At 49.0% G+C, this 24,953-nt stretch overlaps 1 protein-coding gene across 1 annotated transcript; it reads left to right on the plus strand.

The window, feature by feature from the left end:
* The first annotated feature begins 1,754 nt into the window (after window positions 1-1,754).
* On the plus strand, window positions 1,755-24,719 carry MPG (N-methylpurine DNA glycosylase). Its single transcript, XM_075319075.1, has 4 exons — window positions 1,755-1,847; window positions 10,781-10,967; window positions 11,478-11,682; window positions 24,132-24,719. Exons 2-4 carry the CDS (start codon window positions 10,782-10,784, stop codon window positions 24,497-24,499), a joined length of 759 nt encoding a protein of 252 aa, XP_075175190.1. The 5' UTR covers window positions 1,755-1,847; window position 10,781; the 3' UTR covers window positions 24,500-24,719.
* Window positions 24,720-24,953: the final 234 nt, after the last annotated feature.

Consider the following 24,953-nt stretch of genomic DNA (forward strand, 5'->3'; position numbering starts at 1 on the left):
CGTGCCACCCAGTGCTGTCTGTGCCACCGCCAGTAGCGTCCGTGCCGCCCAGAGTGCTGTTCGTGTCCCCCAATCCTGTCCGTGCCTCTGTCCATAATGCCACCAGTGCTGTCTGTGGCACTGCCAGTACTGTCCTTGTCCCCCAGTCCTGTCCATGCCTCCTAGTTCTCTCAGTGCCAAGTGCTGTCCATGCTGCTTAGTGCTGTCCATGCCACCGCCAGTGCTGTTCATGATCACCCAGTGCTGTCTGTGCCTGCCAGTGCTGTCCATTCCCCCTAGTGCTGTCCATGCCACCCACTGCTGTCCTTGCCACGACCAGTGTTGTCCGAGCTGACGCCAGTGAAGTCTGTACCACCGCCAGTGCTGTCCATGCCAATGCTGTACTTGTACCTCAGTCCCGTCCATGCCCGTCTAGTCCTGTCCGTGCCACTCAGTGCTGTTTGTGTCATCCATTGCTGTCCGTACCACCGCCAGTGCTGTCCGTGGCATACTTCACGTTGTCTACCAACTCTGCAAGGGTCACGTTAATGGCTAGAAAAGTCACCGTACCTGTCCTACTGAGTCTGCAGCCATATAGGATCAGGACCGGGGCTGAGGTCTACGGCCAGTCCCACATCGGAACCGCGCTATCAGCATACAGATCGGGACACTTTACTAACACCGGGATCCCCAAGTGTTTCACGTCACGGTGGTCTGTTACTTAGCGCATCAAAGGAGGAAGGGCCCATAGACTGACACACCCACCGGATCTGACCTTCAATGGATTCGAGATCAGCTGGAGCCCATCGTGGCGGAGACCGGTACTCTGGGGCAGCGCCTGAACTACCTGTGAGTAAAAGACCTGGAACCGCAGCCCCTGCCTCTGCCTCTCATTTGCCGGCGCCGGCGCACAGCGCTTCGGCGCCAACGTGGACTACCACCACCCCCGTCCATCCTCCATCATCCTCCCCGGGATAACCCTGCTCCGCCTGTGGGGAATGACACTATCCCGACTGCGACCATTACCTTCAGCCCTAGAGAGCAGCACCCGCAGCGGCAGCCCATCCCTGGCCACGTATCGCAGGTGGCGTCACGATCATAAAAGACTTTCCTTACCGTCACTACCACCCTCATCCTCCCTCCCGTCCACCGCCTTCCCTCCCTCCTGTACGTCTCGGGGTCACAAAATCGGGTCAGGCCAGCCCGTGACGACGCAGAGGATCTGCACCCCTGGCCCTGCGATTTGTATAATGGAAGATCTTCTGAACAACTCCTCGAGTTCCCCTTTGACTTCCATTATACTCGGTACACGGGTCGAGCCCATCTGAGCGTCCGACTGCGTTACCTGTACCGAGCACCCGAGCATGGCAGTGCACGCTCAGCACTAGTCTCCATATGTCCCAGTCATTTGACTTGTGGCTGCAGAAATCCATGTTTGCCCCAAAACCACCTCATTCACATGAATAGAACAGAAAATTGTGGCAAAAACGCTCAACACTAAATGGTTATCAATGTCATTGAATTAAAAAACGTGATGGCACAAAGGTCCGACAGGGCGAGGTACTGTCACTGTCAGCCCCTGCAGGGGAGGATGTCACACAGTGACAAGGGTGGCTCATCAGGTCAGTGTGTGGCATACGGACACATCGAGGGTGCAGCTATAGGCCGGAACAGTGCACTGTGCACAGCCCTACACGGGAGGCAATGCTGCGCTGCGGACGAGTCCATCACAGCATTTTAGGGAGAACAGTGAAACCCTAACATCGCCGCCAAGTGTGTAGCGCAGTGATCCCCCCCCCCCTTGTGAATGGGCGCGTCCTGCAGGCTTCTTCCGGGATTCAGAGAGTACAGGGCAGTGAGGTGCGGAGGTGAGCGGCGGCCGGGGCGCCATGTATAGCACCTATAGCATTACACTGCACTGGATCACATTGTGTTATAGTTACATTATCATGTTACGTTACATTATCCCGCATTATATGATGTGCTATATTATATGGCATTACATTGTGATACACTGTTATATGTTGCATTATATTCTTATTATATTACATTATGATACACTACATTATTATTACACTACATTGCTGTACACTGTTATATTACATTATATCATGTTATGAAATGCACCACATTGTTACACTTCACTACATTGTATTGTTCTGTATTTTATTGTTACTCTACAGTATACTACGCTATAATACACAACATTATATATATTATATTACATTATACTACAGCATTCTTTTACACTATTAAAGTGTATTTTATTGTTACTGTACACTGCACCACATTATATTATACTACGTTATATTACTGTAAATATTATCCTGTTATATTAATTCTATACTGTACTACAGTATTTTTTAGTATATTGTCCTACATTACAGATTTTCTGACGGAAGATGTTTCTGTGCGATGCATTAAGATGCCCCCTGTTTCGGCTGGGGCTACATCACAGCTCAGTACAAAGTGAATGGAGCCGCAGTGCGACTGTGACAAGCGACAAAAACTCCGACTTTTTATTTTTTTTTTATACTTGTCGCAGTGCCCACAGACTCGCAATGTGATCCCATTCCCCTGCATTGTGCTGCGATGTATTGGTGACTGATAGTGAAGTGAACTTTTGGTGTCCAAACAGATTTTACAGAAGTCGCTGAGTAGCCCCAGCCCAGGCCCCATTCAGACACAAGAATAACGGATCGAATTTGACCCGAGCGTCGTCTGTTTTTCTCATATGGGGAAAAAAAACAAACAAACAAATCTCTTTTCTTTTCCGATCTGGTAGTCTGAGGCTATGTGCACACGTTGCGTAATTTCATGCGTTTATGCTGCGTATTGCAATGCAACGTATACGCATGCGTCCCGCATCCCCAGCATAATCTATGAATATTGTGCATAATCCATCCGCACGTTGCGTTTGAGAGCGCAGTGATTTGCATGCTGAAATTTTTATCCAAATCGCTGAGCTCAAAAAAGCAACGTGTCACTTATTTGGTGCGCTTTGGATGCTGCTCCCACTGTGTCTATGGGAGAGGCAGCGTCCAGAGCGCATGAAATCTGCATCTTTTCTGCAGACACGCTGCATCCATTACGCAGTGTTTCTGCAGCGATTTGAATCACATATGCACTGCCAAATCGCTGCCGATTTTTCAGCATGTACACTTCGCAACGTGCGCACATAGCCTGATTGTGGTGCAATTTTTTTTCATGGACTCCAAGACTTGCATTGCCGATTTTAAACGGATACTAAAAATAATATCAGATATGTCTCCATTATTTTTTGCAGACTGCTTGGTCTGCGAAGAGTCATGGACTTGTGAATATACATATTCACTATTAGGCCCCTTTCACACGTCCGTGTTTCAGGTACGTGTGACATCCATTTTTAACACGGATGCCACACATACCCATGTTATCCTCTGGAGTTACTCCCACGGACCGTGTGACCTCTCATGACCCCACACGCACACACGCAGACATGTCCATTTTTTCTCCAGCAGCACGGGTGTCACACGGATCGCACACTGATGTGATCTGTGAGACATCAGTGTGACACGTACCGGAGAAAACATCCGTCTGTGAAATAGAAAAAAATTCTATATTCACCTGTATCCAGCCTGTTTTCTTTGGCTCTGCTGCCTCCTGCTTCTAACCCCCGCTCATTATATTCATTGATTATTCACTGCACTGAGGAGCTGGAAACGGAGCATCACTGGGGACATCGCCGAGGATAGCATCGCGGAGACAGCACTAGGGACAGCATCGCTGGTGACAGGTGAGTTTTCAGCACGCAGTGTGTGTGCAGTGACCTCCAGGAGGTTATCAGAGTACCCAATGAACTCTGATGAACCTGTGAAGTCGCCACCCTGGCACCCACTGTAGTGCGGGAACTCTGATAACCTCCTGGACGTCACTGCACACACACTGCTTGCTGGATACTCACCTGTCACCAGCGATGCGGTCCCTGCTAGCACCGTAATGCTCCGGCTTCCAGGTCCTCAGTGCAGTGAATAATCAATGAATATAATGAGCGGGGGTCAGAGGCAGGAGACAGCAGAGCCGAAGAAATCAGGCTGGATACAGGTGAATATAGAACATCTTTTTATTTCAAAGATCCGTGTTTTCTCCAGTACATGTCACACTGATGTCATATGTATGCAAACACTGATGTCCCACACGTGACACACGTATGACCATACCGATGCATGTGGTTTGTACCCGATTAAACTCGGACGTCTGAAAGTGGCCTTATGTGTAGCAGTGCTGTCCATGAAAACACGTATATAACTTGTAGGAGGATAACTGATGTCTGAATGAGCCCTTATACCGTCTCTTGTCAAAATTATTGTTAGGGGACTAAAATTCAAATAGTATTTTTGTACTAGTGAAAAATAGACAAGTGTTTGCTTTTATTCCTTCTCAAGATCACCCAATATTGGGGAAAAAAGGAATTGGAAGATAACTTAAAAGGGTTTTCCCACAAATAAAGTTGATTTTAAAGGGAACCTGTCACCAGATTTGTCCCTTATAAGCTGCCACCCACCACCAATAAGCCCTTATATACAGCACTTTATAATACTGTATATAAGTGTCCAGGGTGTGCTGTCTAACATAAAAAAGATATTTTATTATATTCACCTGTGGGGCGGTCGGGTGCGGCGCCTCCTCTCTTCCTTCCATCGTCATCCTCTTTTCCAGCTTCGTGTGGATGATGTGTCCTATGTCATCCACACACAGGCCGCCATTGCACTCCTCCACATGCGGACTTCCCTCTGTTCTGCTGAGAGCAGAGCAAGGTACTGTGCATGCACACTACAATACTTTGATCTGCCCACAACAGGGCAGAGAGAAGTGCACGTACACAGGAGTGCGATGGGGGACACTGTGTGCATGACAGGATGCGTCACCCATACAGAGCTGGGAAAGGAGGACGGCGATCACAAGAAGAGAGGAGGATCCTGGACCAAGCCCAGCAATGACCATCAAACTGGACCGCCCCGCAGGTGAGTACCGTGTTTCTCCGAAAGTAAGACCCTGTCTTACATTAATTTTACCCCAAAAAGTCCCACCCTGTCTTACTTTCAGGGGAGGTCTTACATTAGCCGAAAAAAAATGACAATTTCTTTTTAACCAATAAATTAACATTTATTAACATGCTGAAGAGTCGGTCATCACCAAACAGTAGAATAAAACAAATGTAGCGTATCAAGAATATCTTGTTACTACCGTATTACCGTATGACGGTAACACAGTGCCGTATCCCACTGCACACAGCCCCATACCCCATAACAGTGCCGTATCCCACTGCACACAGCCCCATACCCCATAACAGTGCCGTTTCCCACTGCACACAGCCCCACACCCCATAACAGTGCCGTATCCCACTGCACACAGCCCCACACCCCATAACTGTGCCGTATCCCACTGCACACAGCCCCACACCCCATAACAGTGCCGTATCCCACTGCACACAGCCCCATACCCCATAACAGTGCCGTATCCCACTGCACACAGCCCCACACCCCATAACTGTGCCGTATCCCACTGCACACAGCCCCACACCCCATAACAGTGCCGTATCCCACTGCACACAGCCCCATACCCCATAACAGTGCCGTATCCCACTGCACACAGCCCCACACCCCATAACAGTGCCGTATCCCACTGCACACAGCCCCATACCCCATAACAGTGCCGTATCCCACTGCACACAGCCCCACACCCCATAACAGTGCCGTATCCCACTGCACACAGCCCCATACCCCATAACAGTGCCGTATCCCACTGCACACAGCCCCACACCCCATAACAGTGCCGTATCCCACTGCACACAGCCCCATACCCTATACAGTACATGTTTTCCTACTTGGTTTTTAAATGCTGGACGTTTTCCTCTGCGGTGCGGCTGTGGGTGCGGAAGGCCTGTGCTGCAGGGAACGCTGTGCCAATCAGCAGGGAAACAGCGGTGACGTGGGGCTGGGGCGGTCAATTACAGCCCGAGCTGCTGGGCCAATCAGCGCTCGAGCCGGGGGCCGGCGGTGACGTGGGGAGCAGGGGCGGCCAATGAGCTGTTGAGCTGGGCGGATTGCGGGGTTAACACGGCGAGTTAACCCCATGAGCGCTGGACCCGCCCAGCTGCACCTGAGGACACCTCTGGAGCCTGGGGACCCAATGGGGGACAGCGGCGGCCCAAAGGTAAGGGCCTTACATTTCACAGCGGCCCCTCAACCCTGCCTTACATTCGGGGGAGGCCTTACATTGAAGGACCCCCCCGTAACCCCCACCCTGTCTTACTTTCGGGGGGGTCCTACATTCGGGGAAACACGGTATAATAAAAGCTGTTTTTAGGTTATACAGAGCGGCACTTATATACAGTATTCTAGAATTAATATACAAGGGCTCATTGGTGGTGGCCGCAGCTTATAGGGAACACATCTGGTGACAAGTTCCCTAGATCAATAGATCTTGGAATGTTAATAAGTTGCACAATTGGATGTCTTTACATTTTTTTTTCTTGTGCTGAGATAATGTTATATATGTGTCCATACTGTGTAATGGCCGTGTCTGACCGTATAGGAATATGGTCTGATCATACCACATCTCCTGGGCCAGGGAGGAAGCAAAAGAATGTATATACTGTAGATATTACAGCATGGGATCACAAATTATTCTTTCTTTGAGGTAAAACATGTTTAAAAACAGGCAAGGAAATGTTTTACCTCACAAAAAGAATCAGCTGTGATCCCATGCTGTAATCTCTGAATACTCGTTCTTGCTTCCTCCCTTCCCAGGACATGTGGTATGATCAGACCATGTTCCTGTACAACCAGACACGACCATTCGGCTGCTTTCACACTTCCGTCTTTTTCCATCAGTCACAATCCGTCGCTTTGAGAAAAAACTACTGGCTAGAGCAGTGACCTGCTGTGAGCACTGAGCTCAGGGACTGGCTAGAGCAGTGACCCGCTGCAAGCACTGAGCTCAGGGACTGGCTAGAGCAGTGACCCGCTGTGAGCACTGAACTCAGGGACTGGTTAGAGCAGTGACCCGCTGCGAGCACTGAACTCAGGGACTGGCTAGAGCAGTGACCCGCTGCGAGCACTGAACTCAGGGACTGGTTAGAGCAGTGACCCGCTGCGAGCACTGAACTCAGGGACTGGCTAGAGCAGTGACCCGCTGCAAGCACTGAACTCAGGGACTGGTTAGAGCAGTGACCCGCTGCGAGCACTGAACTCAGGGACTGGCTAGAGCAGTGACCCGCTGCAAGCACTGAGCTCAGGGACTGGCTAGAGCAGTGACCCGCTGCAAGCACTGAACTCAGGGACTGGTTAGAGCAGTGACCCGCTGCGAGCACTGAACTCAGGGACTGGCTAGAGCAGTGACCCGCTGCGAGCACTGAACTCAGGGACTGGCTAGAGCAGTGACCCGCTGCAAGCACTGAACTCAGGGACTGGTTAGAGCAGTGACCCGCTGCGAGCACTGAACTCAGGGACTGGCTAGAGCAGTGACCCGCTGCGAGCACTGAACTCAGGGACTGGCTAGAGCAGTGACCCTTTACGAGCACTGAACTCAGGAACTGGGTAGAACGGTGACCCTTTATGAGCACTGATCTCATGGATTGGCTAGAATAGTCACCCGCTGCGAGCACTGAACTCAGGGACTGGATAGAGCAGTGACCCTTTATGAGCACTCAGTTCAGGGACTAGGTATAGCAGTGACCCGCTGCGAGCAATGAGCTCAGAGACTGGCTAGAGCGATGACCCGCTGCTGTAGTCAAAACACCGAATCAGCAGCAGGGAGCAAGAGCTAAACCCAGGGAAGTTGAGTATCTGCTGAATTTCGTATTTTAGGTATTTTACACAGCTTCCTGAAAGTGGACTATTCCTTTAAAAAAATAACAAGGACAGATATACTTGCCCAATACCTATCCCACAGGGCTCAGCTGTGACAGCCCAGTGATTGGCTGCAGTGGTCACGTGACATTGACACCACATCATTGCTGCAGACATATCTATAAAGAACAGAGGTGGCAGTGGGTGAGTGCAGGAAACCAAATGGAGTAAAAAAGAAAATTAAACCGAAAAATCCCTTTAATGTGCACTGTCCTTTATTTTCCAGTGAGATACAAAGGACTAAGAAGGATTTCTTCTGTTGATTCTTAGTTTTTCCTCTGCTTCATCTGGAGAAACATGTGCCTGTAATTAAAACAATGTAATTCCATTTGTTTGAGGTTTGGATCAGGAAATCCGAATGTTGAGCATTATTGTGTCTGGTATCTGTGGTTTGTGAATTTGCTCGCTGTGGTGAACGTCCTCTGAGTATGGCCATTTTTCCATGTTTGCCGGGGGTTGTATGAAAAACTTGCAGATTTTCTAACTAGTTTTTCAGGACACTGTATAGTCGATAAAACCCCTGTGTGTGAGCAGAGTCCGGGGCTGTAGGGGAGGTGAGTTGTCTGTTGTCCAAGAAATGATGGTCCAAGTCAGCAAGTGTTTTCAATTGGGAGAGGAGTGACTGAGGAATCTGAAGGGAGAACAAAATGGTAGTGCTGAAATCCGGTATATAAGCGCAGATTTATCTGCCTGTAACTTGCAACATATTTACTAACTGTTGCACACCACTTAATACATTTGGTGCGGTTTTAGCTTGTTGTAGTCTCAAAAAGCGAAATAAATCTGTCTAAAAGTTGTTTTCCGTGCCCCTTCCTAGTGTGTACATTTTTCCAACTTTTAGCAAATAAGATGCAAAAAAAAAAATAAATATTGAACAATGTGAAAATAAGTTAACACCAAAAACGGGTATAACCTTTGTGAGATAGGGGGGGCATTCATATGCGACGGACGGTATATATCCCCCAGAATGCGTACAGAAACATATTAGAGCCCTACATAGTGGTCAGTCTGCTATCTCCAGGCCGGGTTGTGCAGGTGGCTCATGGCCACAGCTCATTTAAAAGGTAAGTAAAGGCCTGGGTGGGGCAGAGTTGCTTTGTAAGCTGCAGAGCAGGAAGCCGAGGAGAGTTCAGGCCTGTGTGGAACTATAACACAGGTCTGTGGATCCCCGGGAATAGCAAAACGGGGTATAGTAAGACCGTCTCCTACGGCAAGCAGTGCCTGTGTGACGGGGAACCGTATGGACTGTGAGTAACCCGGCTGTGTCCCGGAGGACATTTACCTGTTCAGCGATGACAATAAAGCTGTTTGGATCGGACTTTTTTGGGTCACTGCCTCTTTGTCGTCCTGGGGGACCCCCACCCCGCTACACCTTCTTGATAAATGTTGAAGAACCGGCATCATCCGTATCTGACATTGTTACTATGTGTATGAGGACCTTAAAGGGAACTTTTCACTAGATTCATGTCGCCCAAACCACAGGCAGCATGAATCAGAGCCTGGCTGTGCGATTGTATCCGGGTGCGCTTTACTCAGAATGGCCACAGCATTTCAGAGAAAACAGCTTGAACATACGGCCATAGAATATAGACAGATACCTGACAAGCCTGGCACACCCGCCAGATACCTTCTCCATAGTTGATGTGGAGCGGTGGAGGGAGAAGCCAGCTGAGGGCCCCGGAATAGTCGGGTACCTGCCCATAGTCCCCAGTCAGGTCTATAAACTGTGTTTTTCTCTGAAACAATGCACCATTTCAGGGAAAGACATACCTGGCTGTAATGGCACTGTCAGGATCTGATCCATGCTGCCTGTGGTTCTGGCAGGTAGAATCTAGTGACATGTTCCCTTTTAAGAGGGTTATTGAATGTGTAGCAATTTTGTAAATCTGGATGCCACTATTGTAAAATACCAAAATCAACACTACCTGCTTAAAATGTCCTCCAGCGATCCAAAGCTCCCCCTCCTTCTGGTCTTTGTTTACATGATAGCGGCACACAACCTCTGCATCCAATCAGTGGCTGTAGTGGTCACTTGCCATACTTCTGGCATCATGGCCGCTTTCAGCTTGTAGCTCATGATCATAGAGCACCAATGTCAGATACAGAAGGGGTGGCAGCACAGTGGAGGGTGCTAGGCATAGTGACTATAGACATGTATGGGCATATATACTATGTGGGCATGGGGGTTTCTTTAAAGTCTAAAATACACATGTGTGCAGAAGGCCTTATTAGGCTGGAGTCATACTCACAAAAGACTTGCGCTAGACTCACATGGCATCACCCGGCACGGCCGCACATTCTCCTGACAGGAGCGGGTTGGCTGCATGTATTTCTATGCAGCTAAGATGCTATTGTACGCAGGGCAGTAGGCCATGCCGGGTGATGCGATGAGAGTCTAATGCAAATGTGACTCTAGCCTTAAAGGGAATCTGTCACCAGGTTTTTGCTACCCCATCTGAGATCAGCATAATGTAGAGGCAGAGATCCTGATTCCAGTAATCTATCACTTTCTGGATCAGTTTGCCTCAGTTTTAATAAAATCACAGCTTTCTCTGCTGTAGTTCTAGCAGTTCTCTGAATCCTGAGCTCTGTATAATAATGCCCACCACACTGATGGGCAGTTTACGGTGTACACTGTGCACAGACAGAAAGGTGCCAATCAGTGGTGGGTAGGCAGGGTTATACAGAGCTCATGAATATGGAGGACTATATGGCAGCATTTGAACTAGTCCTTTATTGCCAAAATCAATGATTTATCAACAGATTATCAAAACTACAGCATGCAGTCCAGTAAGTGACACATTGCTGGAATCAAGGTCACTGCTCTTAGATTAGGTGGCAAAGAGGATGCTGTGTTTCTGGGCTTGGTCCTTTACAGCACATTTTTATTTTAGTCTGGTGATTTTCAGTATGCCTACAAAAAGAAGACATGTCCAAGATGCGGATGATGCAGAGGTTGATGAGAAGAAGGTATCTGCAGCCGAGTGGGAACATGATTCCGTCTCTAGCAAATACTTCCAGAGCATGAAGAATCGCCTTTTATCTGACTTCTACAATAAGCCCTGCACTCACCTGGCAAAAGCTTTCTTGGGACAGGTAGGATGGAATTTATTCACAGGTAATAAGTCGTGTTATTTGTGCCGTTTATATGAGTGTTGTTTCTGGTAGTAAAGGTTCTGGCGCTTGCTCAGGAGTGTTGTCTCTCGTAGTAAAGGTTCTGGCGCTTGCTCATGATCCTCTCGTTTGTTGCTAGGCATGAAAACCTGACACAGCTCTACATGAAGCAAAAAAAACAATACTGAATGGGTTACATTATATAATTTAGGGACTTTTTCTCCCAATTCATCATTAAAATCATTGATTGGGGCGATGTCAGGCAAAGCTGTTGAAATCATGGGACATGTTTACCTCCGTTGCCAGAAACCACATGTACATGAGTCCTGTCTAGCTGTTACTGTGGGCCTGAGTTGTACATGTGATCCTGTGCCATGTTTCGTCCCCTTCTAGGTGGTCAGATTTATACATTGATCCTTCTGTTTTTCTCATTTTCATGTCTGTAAAATATTAACTGCAAACAGAATGGTGATTGTGTGGTTTGCCTCTCAGATTTTGGTCCGCAGGCTCCCGGATGGGACGGAACTTCGTGGGAGGATCGTAGAAACAGAATCTTATTTAGGAGGGGAGGATGAAGCTTCACATTCGAGAGGAGGCAAAAGGACAGAAAGAAATGTAGCAATGTACATGAAGCCAGGGACCATATACGTCTATCAGATTTATGGCATGTATTTCTGTATGAATGTTTCCAGCCAGGGTGAGTTATTGGCCTTTTTATTTTTTTTTTATTTAAACTTTTGCAGACAAGAAAACATAAATGTACATGAGATGAAGTTTTTCTCTTTCATCATAAAGTTTATTATGCAACATGCAGCTAGAAAAAGAGATTACTCTTTTTGAAATGCCGAATCCCTATGTGGAGTTCAAATGTATTGTCACTATCTATCTGTAGTTTAGGTGATAAATATTTGATCGCCGCGGCCCACTGTTGGGAAACCACTGGTCATTAGTACCTAGCCCCCATTCTGTAGGAGTTTGATAGGAGCCGTGGTCTTCCATATGCCACTTCATTGAAGAGCTTTTGGACTGAAAAAGCAATCTGAGCACTGTGCTTGGCCACCATTGTCAGTCCATAGACTGTGTCAGCTGAAACATAAATTTCCAAGGATTTGCCATTAATTGATTTAAGTCTATAATCTTCCTTACCATTTTATAACAACTAACTAGCTTCATATGAACTTTCATTTAGAACTATTGGCATATCTAAACAGGCCAACAAACACCCCAAAAAAGGAAAATTCTTATAGAGGAGGAACCACCAGGATTTTCATATATAAAGTAAAGCCAGTGCCATACTGGTGCTAGGATGCTGAATGTAACCATACCTTTAATTGTGAGATCGGATGTATAGTTTCTAAAATACGGACAAGTAAAGTTTGTGAAATGCACTGTAGCTTCATTGGTAGGTGCTGCAGAATGTCTAATTGGTGGGTTGAGTTTTGCTAGCTATCCCCGCCCCTGTCTGCCTGACTGTCCTTCCTACTCCTGTCTTGGGTATTACAGGGGGAGGAAGGAGGATGGAAGGACAGGGGAGAGAAAGGACGGGCATGCAGACGGGGCGGGAATAACAAGCAAACTCTACCCATCTATTAGATATTCCATTGCACCTCTCATCAAATAACTGCATTTCACACACATATACATCCGATATGACAACTAAAGATATGTATAGAATCAGCATGATAGCGCCAGTACAGCACTGGTTTTAGGTTATAGAGGAAAATCCTGGTGGTTGGTCCTCTTTAAAGGGGTTTTCCAGGCACATAGATTATTAAAACATTGTAAAGGTTATCACAAATAAAGAAACTTCATAATTTATTTGCTATTAAAATTCTTTTCTGTTTCTGAGTGGTCACGTGGTGATGTGATCTCCAGCTCCTTACTTCTTGCTAGTCTGTTCAAAGCACAGAGCAGAGATTTCCTGTCTGTGCTTTGAAGGGCTCAGACAGCAGCTCATCAGTGTGCTCAGAATAGGCAACAAGGAAACCGCTTGTGCTCTGACTGGCGATGGCATGCGGTGTGTGTCCTGTGAGCCTTGTTAAGTTTACAGTGACTGGAAAGGTGTACAGAGAATTTGAATGATCCACACGAAGCACATAATTTGATCAATTTATGACTTTGGACAGATGGGATGGAGCTGGACATTCAAGAGTGCTAGATTACATTATAATACATGAATACATTATGTGACTTATTCCCTACAGTACTGATCCTGTGAGGGGCCTGTGTCAGCACATGGAATGATACTGACTAAATGAGAGTGTCAGAATAGCAAACTCTAGGTGAAGTGCAAGAATATTAGGAATGAGTAACTGCAGCAATTTAATCAACTTAGGCCCCCTTCACACGTCCGTGATGCACGTGCGTGTTTGGTCCGTTTCCGTATATACCGGAGACACGGCCAAACGTGCACCAATGTTATGCAATGTTTGAGGACACACGTGCGTTATTTCATAATGTCCGTGTGCATGCTACGTTTGTGTCTCCGTTTTGCACAGCAGCATGTCCGTTTTCAGCACTCAACACGCAGCACCCAATGAAAGTCAATGGGTCTGTGCGCACGTCCGAGTGACACGGACGCATCTGTTTGCTCCCTGTACGTTTTGTGCTTTTTTCATGTGATGTCGGTCTTTTTTCTTTTTCTGTTTCGTTCTCTCCCTCAGTCCGTCGGTCGGTCGGTCTCTCTCTATGTCTGTGGGTCGGTCTCTCTGTCTTATCTGTCCCTCTCGCTGTCTGTCGGTCAGTTCCCCCCCTCTCTCATACTTTCCGTTCCCCGATCTCCGGCGCAGCGCTGCACGGCTGTTATAAAAGCTCCGGCGGCTTTTCCTCTTTTGAAAAAGCCGGCCGCTCATTATTCAATCTCGTATTCCCTGCTTTCCCCGCCCACCGGCAAATATGATTGGTTGCAGTGAGACACGCCCACACGCTGAGTGACAGCTGTCTAACTGCAACCAATCGCAGCCGCCGGTGGGCGTGTCACTATGGAGCAGAGAAATAAATAATTTAAAAAAACGGCGTGCGGTCCCCCCCCCCTATTTTAATACCAGCCAGATAAAGTCATACGGCTGCAGGCTGGTATTCTCAGGATGGGGTGCCCCACGTTATGGGGAGCCCCCCAGCCTAACAATATCAGCCAGCAGACGCCCAGAATTGCCGCATACATTAGATGCGACAGTTCTGGGACTCTACCCGGCTCTTCCCGATTTGCCCTGGTGCGTTGGCAATCGGGGTAATAAGGAGTTAATGGCAGCCCATAGCTGCCACTAAATCCTAGATTAATCATGTCAGGCGTCTCCCCGAGATACCTTCCATGATTAATCTGTAAGTTACAGTTAAAGGGAACCAATCATCAGGATTTTCGTGTATAAGCTGCAGCCAGTGCAGTACTGGCACTATCACGCACAGTGTGTACATACCATCAGGGGGTAGCTCGGGTGTTTAGGCAGTGAAATTCATCTTTATAAAGTTTGAAATTTCGTGCACTTTTTGATTGACGTGTGCACCTCTCTGTTAATGTCCGGGCGGGTTATACAGGAGTTCCCCGCCCCCCCACCAGCCTGTTCCTCCCTCTCTCCTGATGTCCGGGCGGGTTATGCACGTGTTCCCCGCCCCCCCGCGCCGCCTGTTCCTCCCTCCCTCACTCTGGCTGTATGTAAATATCTAATCTTCAGAAACATGGCGCCGGAGTGGGCCTCTGCGCACAGCGCTTATCTCCGGCGCCATGTTTCTGAAGCCCGCATCACACAGCTTGGTGTTAGAGGGCGGCGCATGCGCCCTCGCTCCTTCAGATCCCGTTGTGACCGCAGGAGCGAGCGTGATCACAACAGGACTGCAGAACAGCTGATCGGAGGACGCGATTACCTGCTGCTCCTGTATCGTGCCGCCCCAGGACACCGGGCCAACACACCAGCCGGTGTGACATCGCTGTGGCGCCGCCCTCTCAGACACCAAGTTGTGTAATGCGGGGGCTTGATAAGCGCTATGCGCAGAGGCCCACTCCGGCGCCATGTTTCTGAAGATTAGATATTTACATACAGCCAGAGGGAGGGAGGAACAGGCGGCGCGGGGGGGCGGGGAACACGTGCATAACCCGCCCGGAGAGAGGGAGGAACAGGCTGGTGGGGGGGCGGGGAACTCCTGCATAACCCGCCCGGACATTATCTGCAGAGGTGCACATGTCAATCAAAAAGTGCACGAAATTTCAAACTTTATAAAGTTGTATTTTACTGACTAAATACCCGAGCTGCCCCCTGATGGTATGTACACACTGTGCCTGATAGTGCCAGTACTGCACTGGCTGCAGCTTATACACGAAAATCCTGATGATTGGTTCCCTTTAAAAAACAGACACACCCGAAAAATCCTTTATTAGAAATAAAAAACACTAACAAATTCCCTCCTCACCAATTTATTAACCCCAACAAAGCCCTTCATGTCCGGCGTAATCCACGGACCTCCAGCGTCGCATCCAGCTCTGCTGCATGCAGGTGACAGGTGCAGCAGTATACACCGCCGCTCCTGTCAGCTCCACGCAGCAAATAAGGTGAGTCGCGCGATCAGCTGATGTCAGTCAGGTAACTCACGGCCACCGCTGGATCCAGCGGTGGCCGCGGGTAACCTCAGTGACAGCTAAGCTGATTGCGCTGATCCCGAAAAATGAGAAAGCTAAGAGTTGCGGAATATGGCGCAAAACGTACACCACTTTTTTCGGACAAACTTCTGGGGGGTTTTTTAACCCCTTAGATAAAAGTAAACTTATACATGTTTGGTGTCTACGAACTCGCATCGACCTCAGGCATGACAGCGACACATCAGTTTTACTATATAGGGAACACGGTGAATAAAATATCCCAAAAACTATAGTGCAATCGCATTTGTTTTGACATTTTTCCGCATTTGGAATTTTGCCATTTTCCAGTACACTATATGGTAAAACTCATGGTTTCATTTAAAAGTACAGTTCTTTCCACAAAAAATAAGCCCTCACATTATCAGATTGACTGAAAAATAAAAATTTACATCTCTCGGAAAATGGCAAAAAAAAATGGAAAACGCAAAATCGGACGGTCGTGAAGGGGTTAAAGCTGTGGGAATGATTTGAATTGTCTTGGGTAGTGAATTCCAGAGAATTGGTGAAACTCACAAGAAGTCTTGGATGCAAGACTAGGAGGTTCGGATTATTGGGAATGTTAATCTTAGGTCATTAGTGGAATTGAGGGCATGGGTAGGGTGATAGGCAGAGATAAGGGAGGAAATGTAGGGCAGTGAAGAACTGTGGAGAGCTTTGTAGTTGAGAGTGATAAGTTTATATTGAACTCTGTAGCGGATGGACAACCAGTGCAATGACTGGCACAGTTTAGAATCATCGGTGTAGGAGAGGAAAATGATCCTGGCTGCTGCAGGATGGTTTGGAGAGAGGAGAGTTTAGTAAGAGGGAGACCAATTGGTAGAGAGTTGCAATAGTCCAGATGAAAATGAATCAGAGCAACAGTAAGAATTTTTGCAGAGTCAAAAGTAAGAAAAGGTAGAATTCTAGACATGTTTTTGAAGTGTGGATGACATGAGCGAGCAAGTGATTTGATGTAGGGAGTGCAGGAGAGATCGGAGTCAAATATAACCCCAACACAGTGGGCGTGCTGCTGGGGCGTAATGGTAGAACAACACTCGGAAATTATAGTATTCGGTTTAGGAAGGTTAGTAAAGGGAGGAAACATGAGAAGTTCAGTTATTGACAGATTCAGTTTTAGACAGTGAGGACATGATGTTAGGCACAGCAGACAGACAATTGCTGGTAGTTTGTAGTTAAGCATTGGTGATGTCAGGAAACAATGTGTATAATTGTGTGTCATCAGCATACAGATGATACTAAAGACCAAATCTGCTGATGGTTTGTTCATTAGGAGCAGTGTATAGGGAGAAGAGAAAGGGACCTAGGACTAAACCCTGAGGAACCACAACAGTAAGGCTGGGGCCACACGGGATTACTGGGATCCCCTCGCATGACACTCGGCACACGCTGGCAGCACAGCAGAGCCGAGTGTCATGCGAGTGTGCCTGTGACTGAGGTCCGACCGTGCGAGCAGACCTCAACTGTGATTGCTGTACCGCGAGTGCAGGGCGAGAATCGCAGTGTACCGCAAGTGCAGTGCGATTTGTCTCTCGCTCCATTGACTTGAATGGGTGCGAGAGAAACAATGATCGCATTAGTCGCAGCATGCTGCGATTGTTTTCTCGGTCCGATTAGGGTTGAGAAAATCGTTCATGTGCGCTGACACAAAGGCTAATATTAGTCCGAGTGGAATGCGATTTTTTTTTTTTTTTTTTTTTTTTTTATCGCACTCCACTCGCACCATTTTTCTTGCCGTGTGTCTAAGGCCTAAGGGGAAGAGGAGATGGCAAAAGATACAGTGAGGGAGCTGTCAGAGGTAGGAGAACCAGGAGAGAACGGTGTCTTTGAGCCCGATAGGGCAGAGCATAGGGAGGAGGAGCTGGTGATCCACACTGTGAAATACTGCAGAGAGATCCAGAAGAACCAGCAGGGAATAGTGACCATTAGATTTATATAATAGTAGATCTTTAGAGACTTCAGTAAGAGCAGTTTCAGTAGAGTGTAAGGAGCGGAAACTGGATAGTAAAGGTTTAATAATAGATTTATCTGAGAGATGGCAAAATAGACAGGAGTGGAGCAAATGTTCCAGATGTTTAGAGATAAAAAGGAGATTCTAGACGGTGTGTAGTTAGCAGTGCAGATGGGGGTTTGTAAGAGGCGTGGGTGGGAACTGGAGGTGGGAGCAAGTGAGCTGTGGGACAAATACAGTTCTTGAGCAGGGGTGGGCAATTAATTTAACATTATGAGCCCCACATAGCCTCCTATATACTTTGAGCCCTACATATCGTCCTATATACATTATGAGCCCCACATAGCCTCTTCTATACATGAACCCTACATAGCCTCCTATATACAGTATGCGCTCACACACATGAAGAAAGAAAAAAAAACAAACAAACACTCATCTCTCTCCAGTTCCCACATTGCTCTGCTGCACTGACCATTCACACAGCTGTCTCACATGTTGATTGGTGGAAGATTGGGCTTATTGCCCTTCCTGCACCAATGTATTCACTGCTATCCACATCCTGCAGATAGCAATGACTTAGGGTGGTGGGCAGAAACGGCAGCATAGGGCATGGTGTGGCTCACAGTTCACTCCACTGGTTTGAACCCTTCAGCTGTCTCGGTCCACATTAGCCATCGAAGAAATTGAAAGACAACGGCACATACCAACAGAGTTCCAGAAAGACGTCCTTTATTTATTCCAAAGGTGCAGGTAAAAAGCGGGAGGAGAGCTGGGTGCTGGTCCCCTCAGGATGACGGCCGTTTCATGCCTAACAGCACCTCCACGGGTCCAACAACGAGCACCCACAGCCAGTGTATCATCTGGAGCGACCTGAATAGACCAACTCCTGTTTGGCACCTGTGTTAGGCGCGGTGTAATTGTGCAGGACCGTTTTCCCTTTTTTGTCTCCGTCCACAGCCCAGACGTTAACATCCAGAGGGTCGGATGTAGCCCACAGGCCATACTTTGCCCAGCCCTGATCTAGAGACACAAAGGAAGAGCTGGTAGAAAGGGTCGGATATAAGTGCCCTTAAACCCCTTTTCACAGCTCAAACAGGTTGCCCACTACTCAAACAACCCTATCTCAATCACCATTGTTGCGATACGTTAAAATAACAACGCTTACTCGCCTCCAGTGAGATGTCAGAACTGTGTTTTTTTTGGTTTCCGTCTGGTCAGTAGGAGTCTGCATATTGTTTATTTTTTTCATAGGAAAATGTGACGCCCTGGACTAGCCAGGTAGTCACAGGTAGTCCCTTGCATGAACACCTGTCCCTAAAAAGGTACCAGCAGCCAACCTACAAACCCTAGTCACCTCCCTCAGGGTTTGATGTCCACACCAGGGGGCGAAGCCAGGCAGTTGGCCACGGCCTCCGAGGAGTACACAGACCCTGAGGCAGGAAAAATACAAGAGAGTTTGGTCTTGACAGTTAAGTGGAGTGGAGTTCAAGTGCAGACCTGTGTCCAGGTCTGCCACAGTCTAACACCAGGTGTCTGGGTTGGAGCCCTGTCACCTCTGGCTAGGAGGCAGACGGTGGTGGTCGCCTGTAGGAGTTGGAATTACAGCCGGTGGAACCGTAAGGGACCGGGACCGGGTAGTGCCCCACCGGTACCGAATCGGGGAACCGATTGGAACCCGGAGCACCAGGAGGGGTACTCAGACCCAGTACGAGGCCCAGAAACCACTGGACCGAGTCAAATTCACTGATTGGGGTCTGGACTTTAGGTCCTTTGCCACCCAAGACCCAACTGAAGACAACAGCCCAACCATAGGGATAGAAAGCCACCGCCCACGGGCCAGTGTCTGCGGGCAAACGGGCTCTACGGGCACACACAAAGCTGGGGAGCGGACTACCGTTGCTCAGGCATAGGAGTCATCATTTCTACCAAAACGTGAGGTGCAGGAAAAAGGCGGAAACCACCAACCTAAAAAAGGGGAGAAGCGCAGCCGGCTGCGGGCACCGTCCACCATCTTGTTTGGTTTACCAGAGACTCCAGTGTGTCTATAATAGTGAGTACAGCAGAGCCCTCGGGCCGCGCACCGCACCGACACGCCAGCAAGCCTCCATTCCCCCGCCTCAGCATCCCTCGGGCCCCCGGGACCATCATCCCACCTACCCACGGAGGGGTCAACACCAAGCTGCGCAACACCGTCCCCGGGAGCCTAGTCAAAGGCAGCGGTGGTGTCCATCCATTCACCACAACCCGTGGGTGGCGTCACAAACTTAATTCCCAACGCAACCGCGGCTTCGGCCGTGGACCTCCCCCATCGAACACCACCCCTCACGTCGCGCCATCATTCCCTTCAGAACGGCGTGACCCCCAGGTCCGGGAGGAGCTTGAGCCACCCACCAGAAACGAGCCCGGATCCGAGCGGCTCGGCAGCCGGCCAAGCCCCGGGGCGGTACACATCCGCTCTTCTGGCGTCACGAACAGGATTGAACCCATCCACTTACCTGTTGAAGTGCGCCTTGAAGTTATCGTCAGCGGTGTCCCGTTGAAAAATTGCAGAATCCGCCATCTTGTCACTGTCCTGTGGCGCGTAGTTTCCTGCCCAAGCCGTCTTCTCCATGGAAAAAGGCGTAAAAGTGAAGTCCCGCCCCCTGAGAACAGAGCGGTGCAGAAAGAAAGCAAAGTGCCCCAAAAAGACCAGGGGGGGCGGGTGAAGAGCCTGTCCCTTGTGAGCGAAGGGATAAAGGGCAGGAACTCCAGGACTCTGCCATCCGTCTGGTTCCTGGACCCCGACAGTGCACCATGTCCGCCCCGTCCGGCAAGCCAGAATTCCCGGAGCCCACTCCTGGAACAGCGGCGTGGTTAAAGGCTCGGATGGTACTGCTGTGCTGCCGCAACCGAGTCCAAGTGCGTCTCCTGATGGAACGATGGACAGCTGAAATGGAGGAGCTGGCTGCGGGCGCATGGAGTGGAGACCATTTTAGCGGAGCTAGTAGGTGACCCACGCCCCTATGTCCCTGAGGGACCGGCCGCTGCGGCTGAGGGACCCGGCCTGCCCCCGGCCCCTATATGGCCTCCCCCGTTGCCCGTACCGGTCGCCGCTGCTTCCCCGCTCAGCCCGCTGCCACCAGTATCGGTAGCGGAGTCCGCAGCACTGCCCCGTGAGGGCCCAGACACTAGAGAGACCGCTGGCCAGCAGGAAGTTGTAGTTCCCGCATGGGCTGAAGGAGCTGCAGACTTGGAAGTGCCGCTAGCGCCCCCCCGTGCGATATCTGGCGGCGACCCGTCTGCCGCCGAGAGGGCGTTGGCCCCGGCAAAGATGGAGTTGGGACCCGGTCCACAAGACCCCGCCACCAGCTGCCTGGAGTCAGATGGTAGTGGCTCAGAGGCCGACACGGAGCCGGTCTCGGAAGATGAGGCCCCTGGGGCTGTCAACATGGAGGCTATGTACATCCCACGGTGTGGTGGGAATGGGTATCGGATGGCCCTCTCCCGTCGCGCTTGCTGTGTGCTGGAGCTGTTCGAGGGCGAGGTAGAGTCTGCCTCAGAGGATGAAACCCCTCGTCCCAGACTGGAAGAGGAATACGAAGATTAAAGGTAGCTGATCCCGGCTGCCAAGTTGAAAACTCCCCGTTGGGACCATACTGCCCGTCCCTGTTGGGACTTTGTTTTGCTTCGTTTTAAAAAGGACACGGCTGAGAACTTGCAGGCCACCCAAAAACTTTTGGGCTTGTAAATAATCCTGGACCGGCTTGTTCCATCTCACAACCTCCGGAGAGGCGGATTGGAGGGTGGGCCTGTGGGAAAGTGATGGCTGAGGCCCCGTCACCAATGCAACCGGTGGCGATCCTCCGGGTCCAGGGGTCCCCTGGACGTGGGGCCCCTGAGAGACAGCCGGGTGTGGAGCTCTGTACTCGTCCTGTGAAGCAAAACCTTGGCCCGTTCCTGGACTGGGGAAAAGGGGTGCTGCCCGTTTCTTAGGGGCAGCATCAAGGCTAGGTTTGCTTGAGTGGGCAAGCGGAAGGACCCGGTCCCGTTACCGTTATTAATAAAAATGTTTTGATGTTTGCAACGGTTAAAGAATGTGCCTCCCGTAAGGGAAGATTTAAAAATATCCTTAAATTGTACAAAAGTTATTATAAATGTAAATATGTTTTATTCTTTTTTCAGGTAAAAGCAACAAAATAAACTGGTGGTGGACGGGCAGCCCGCGGACGGTCTGCATTAAACCAAGGGGGAAAGTGACGCCCTGGACTAGCCAGGTAGTCACAGGTAGTCCCTTGCACAAACAGCTGTCCCTAAAAAGGTACCAGCAGCCAACCTACAAACCCTAGTCACCTCCCTCAGGGTTTAATGTCCACACCAGGGGGCGGAGCCAGGCAGTTGGCCACGCCCACCGACGAGTACACAGACCCTAAGGCAGGAAAACCTCAAGAGAGTTTAGTCATGACAGTGAAGTGGAGTGGAGTTCAAGTGCAGACCTGTGTCCAGGTCTGCCACAGTCTAACACCAGGTGTCTGGGTTGGAGCCCAGTCACCTCTGGCTAGGAGGCAGACGGTGGTGGCCGCCTGTAGGAGCTGGGATTACAGCCGGTGGAACCGTAAGGGACCGGGACCGGGTAGTGGCCCGCCGGTACCGAACCAGAGAACCGATTGGAAACCGGAGCACCAGGAGGGGTACTCAGACCCAGTACGAGGCCCACAAACCACTGGACCGAGTCAAATTCACTGATTGGGGTCTGGACTTTAGGTCCTTTCCCACCCAACACCCGACTGAAGACAACAGCCCAACCATAGGGATAGAAAGCCACCGCCCAGGCATCGAGATCCCACGGGCCAGCGTCTGCGGGCAAACTGGCTCTACGGGGACACACAAAGGTGGGGAGCGGACTACCGTTGCTCAGGCATAGGAGTCATCATTTCTACCAAAACGTGAGGTGCAGGAGAAATGCGGAAACCACCAACCTAAAAAGGGGAGAAGCGCAGCCGGCTGCGAGCACCGTCCACCATCTTCTTTGGTTTGCCAGAGACTCCAGTGTGTCTGTAATAGTGAGTACAACAGTGCCCTCGGGCCGCGCACCGCACCGACACGCCAGCAAGCCTCCATTCCCCCGCCTCAGCATCTCTCGGGCCCCCAGGACCATCATCCCACCTACCCACGGGGGGGTCAACACCAACCTGCGCAACACTGTCCCCGGGAGCCTAGTCAACTGCAGCAGTGGTGTCTACCACAACCCGTGGGTGGCGTCACAAACTTAATTCCCAACACAGCCTCGGCCGTGGACCTCCCCCCACCGAACACCACCCCTCACGTAGCGTCAGCATTCCCTTCAGAGCGACGTGACCCCCGGGTACGGGAGGAGCTCGAGCCACCCACCAGAAACGAGCCCGGATCCGAGCGGCTCGGCAGCCGGCCGAGCCCCGGGGCGGTACAAAAACACTGTAGATTGTGCTTTATTATAAAGAGGGCCACTGTAAAAAAAAAATGTATACTGTGCAGTGTGTGTGTGTATATCAGTGTACATGGCTGACTGGCTACAAACACTTTGCATTTAATTCATCATTTGTAGAAGTGGGGGTTCTTTATGACTCTTCTTTTTTGTCTTGTGAAATTTGATGATTTTGCATGAAATTCTTTAAAATAGAGTTTGCTGGTTAAGTTTGCAAAAAAATGAAAGACTTTTATTTGTTTTTTACTTTTATTACTCTTTTATTAGACAACTGTACCTTTTTAAAATGTTACATGACAGTCTACATCTATGCCAAATATATTTAGATGTTGTACTCCAGTAAGGTTCTGGAGTACAGTTGTGGAAAACTTGTTTTTGTGAAATATAACAAATGATAAATTAGACCAATAGATCTGATTAATGTCAATAATGCAAAAAAAGAAGATTTAAGCACAAAAGTTAACTAAGGACAAATTCAAGCACTACTCCAGTGTTTTTTTTTCTCAGCGCTCCAGTGGCGCTTTACATCTAAGCCCCCTGTCATATACTCACCTTCCAGTGTTTTCACCGTTTAGACACCACTCTGGCCCTGTGGCACCATCTTGTGACAGTAACTTCTGACTGGCTGTAAATCAAAAGTTACATCACAAGCTCTCAGTACAACTCTATGAAAGCCAGAACGAGGCTCTCATAGAGATGTATTGATTTGTGACCATGAAACGCTTGAGCTGCCCGAAAGCCACAAATTGCCAAAGACTGACTATAGCGGTGGTGATAGTGGGCGCAGCCACAGGAAGGTGAGTATCAGACCTGAGGCAGGGGACTTGCATTTAAGGAACCCTCTCCAGTGGTGCGATTGGAAAAAAAGCGGTGTAGTGGTGTTTTAAATAGAAGCACAAACAAAAATATCAATATTTGAGCCTTTTTTCTTGGGGGAAAAATGTAAGACCATGATGAATCGGACCATTGTGCACTCAGTAGTAGGCCTACAAGCCAAGTTTATAAATACAGAATCCTTTTTCTTGGATTAAGTTCCTTGGCAGGTCACATGATTTCCTTGTCTTAAAAAGCCACGCAGATCATCATCTTAATGAAATTGTTATTTTGTGCTATTTTGTCCGTCTGCAGGAGATGGAGCAGCTGTCCTTCTGCGGTCCTTAGAGCCAATTGAAGGTCTTGATGCAATGAGAAAGTTTCGCAATGTCAAAAGAAATGTACAGAAGCCATTAAAGGATAAAGATCTTTGTAACGGACCCTCCAAACTTTGTCAGTCATTTGCCATTGAAAAGAGTTTTGACCAACAAGACCTTGCAACCAACCCGAGCACGTGGCTGGAAGCTGGGCCAGAAATTCTGGAGGAGGACGTTGTGTCTTGTGCACGGATAGGGATTAATAATGCTGGAGAATGGACTCGGAAGCCTCTGCGTTTTTATATTAAAGGCAATAAGTTTGTCAGTGTGCGGGACAAAACTGCAGAAACTGATGGAAATACATAATGTCTATGGGAACAGTCATTGGAAAGCTTAATGACACTATTGTGTGTAATACATAGAGAACAGTAAGACAACAATGTACTAGTCAAAGCGAGATACCAGCACCTCATAAAGTTCTCATGTGTATGTGATTAATTTAATGTGTACAGTTATATAAATTGAATACGACCTTTCACTGGATTTTTTCATTAAAACGGAGTACCTCCTCCAAATGGCCCACCGATTCGGGAAGAGATTGCCATTTTTCCTGCGACCCCCCCCCCCCCTCCTCTTTCCAAAGTTATGCAAAATTTCTCCAACTGGGCATATACCACAGCACATCTCTGGAGGCATTTGCCTTTTCTCCTCTGTGATGCTTGTCAATCAAAACATGGGGGAATAATAGTGGGGAAAAGCAGATGTCTGCAGAGATGATCACAGCTCTAGCCTAGTTCTTTGTTCTTCTGGAGTGAGATTT

Source organism: Anomaloglossus baeobatrachus, chromosome 7, assembly GCF_048569485.1.
Source record: "Anomaloglossus baeobatrachus isolate aAnoBae1 chromosome 7, aAnoBae1.hap1, whole genome shotgun sequence".
In the NCBI taxonomy this organism is placed as follows: Eukaryota; Metazoa; Chordata; class Amphibia; order Anura; family Aromobatidae; genus Anomaloglossus; species Anomaloglossus baeobatrachus.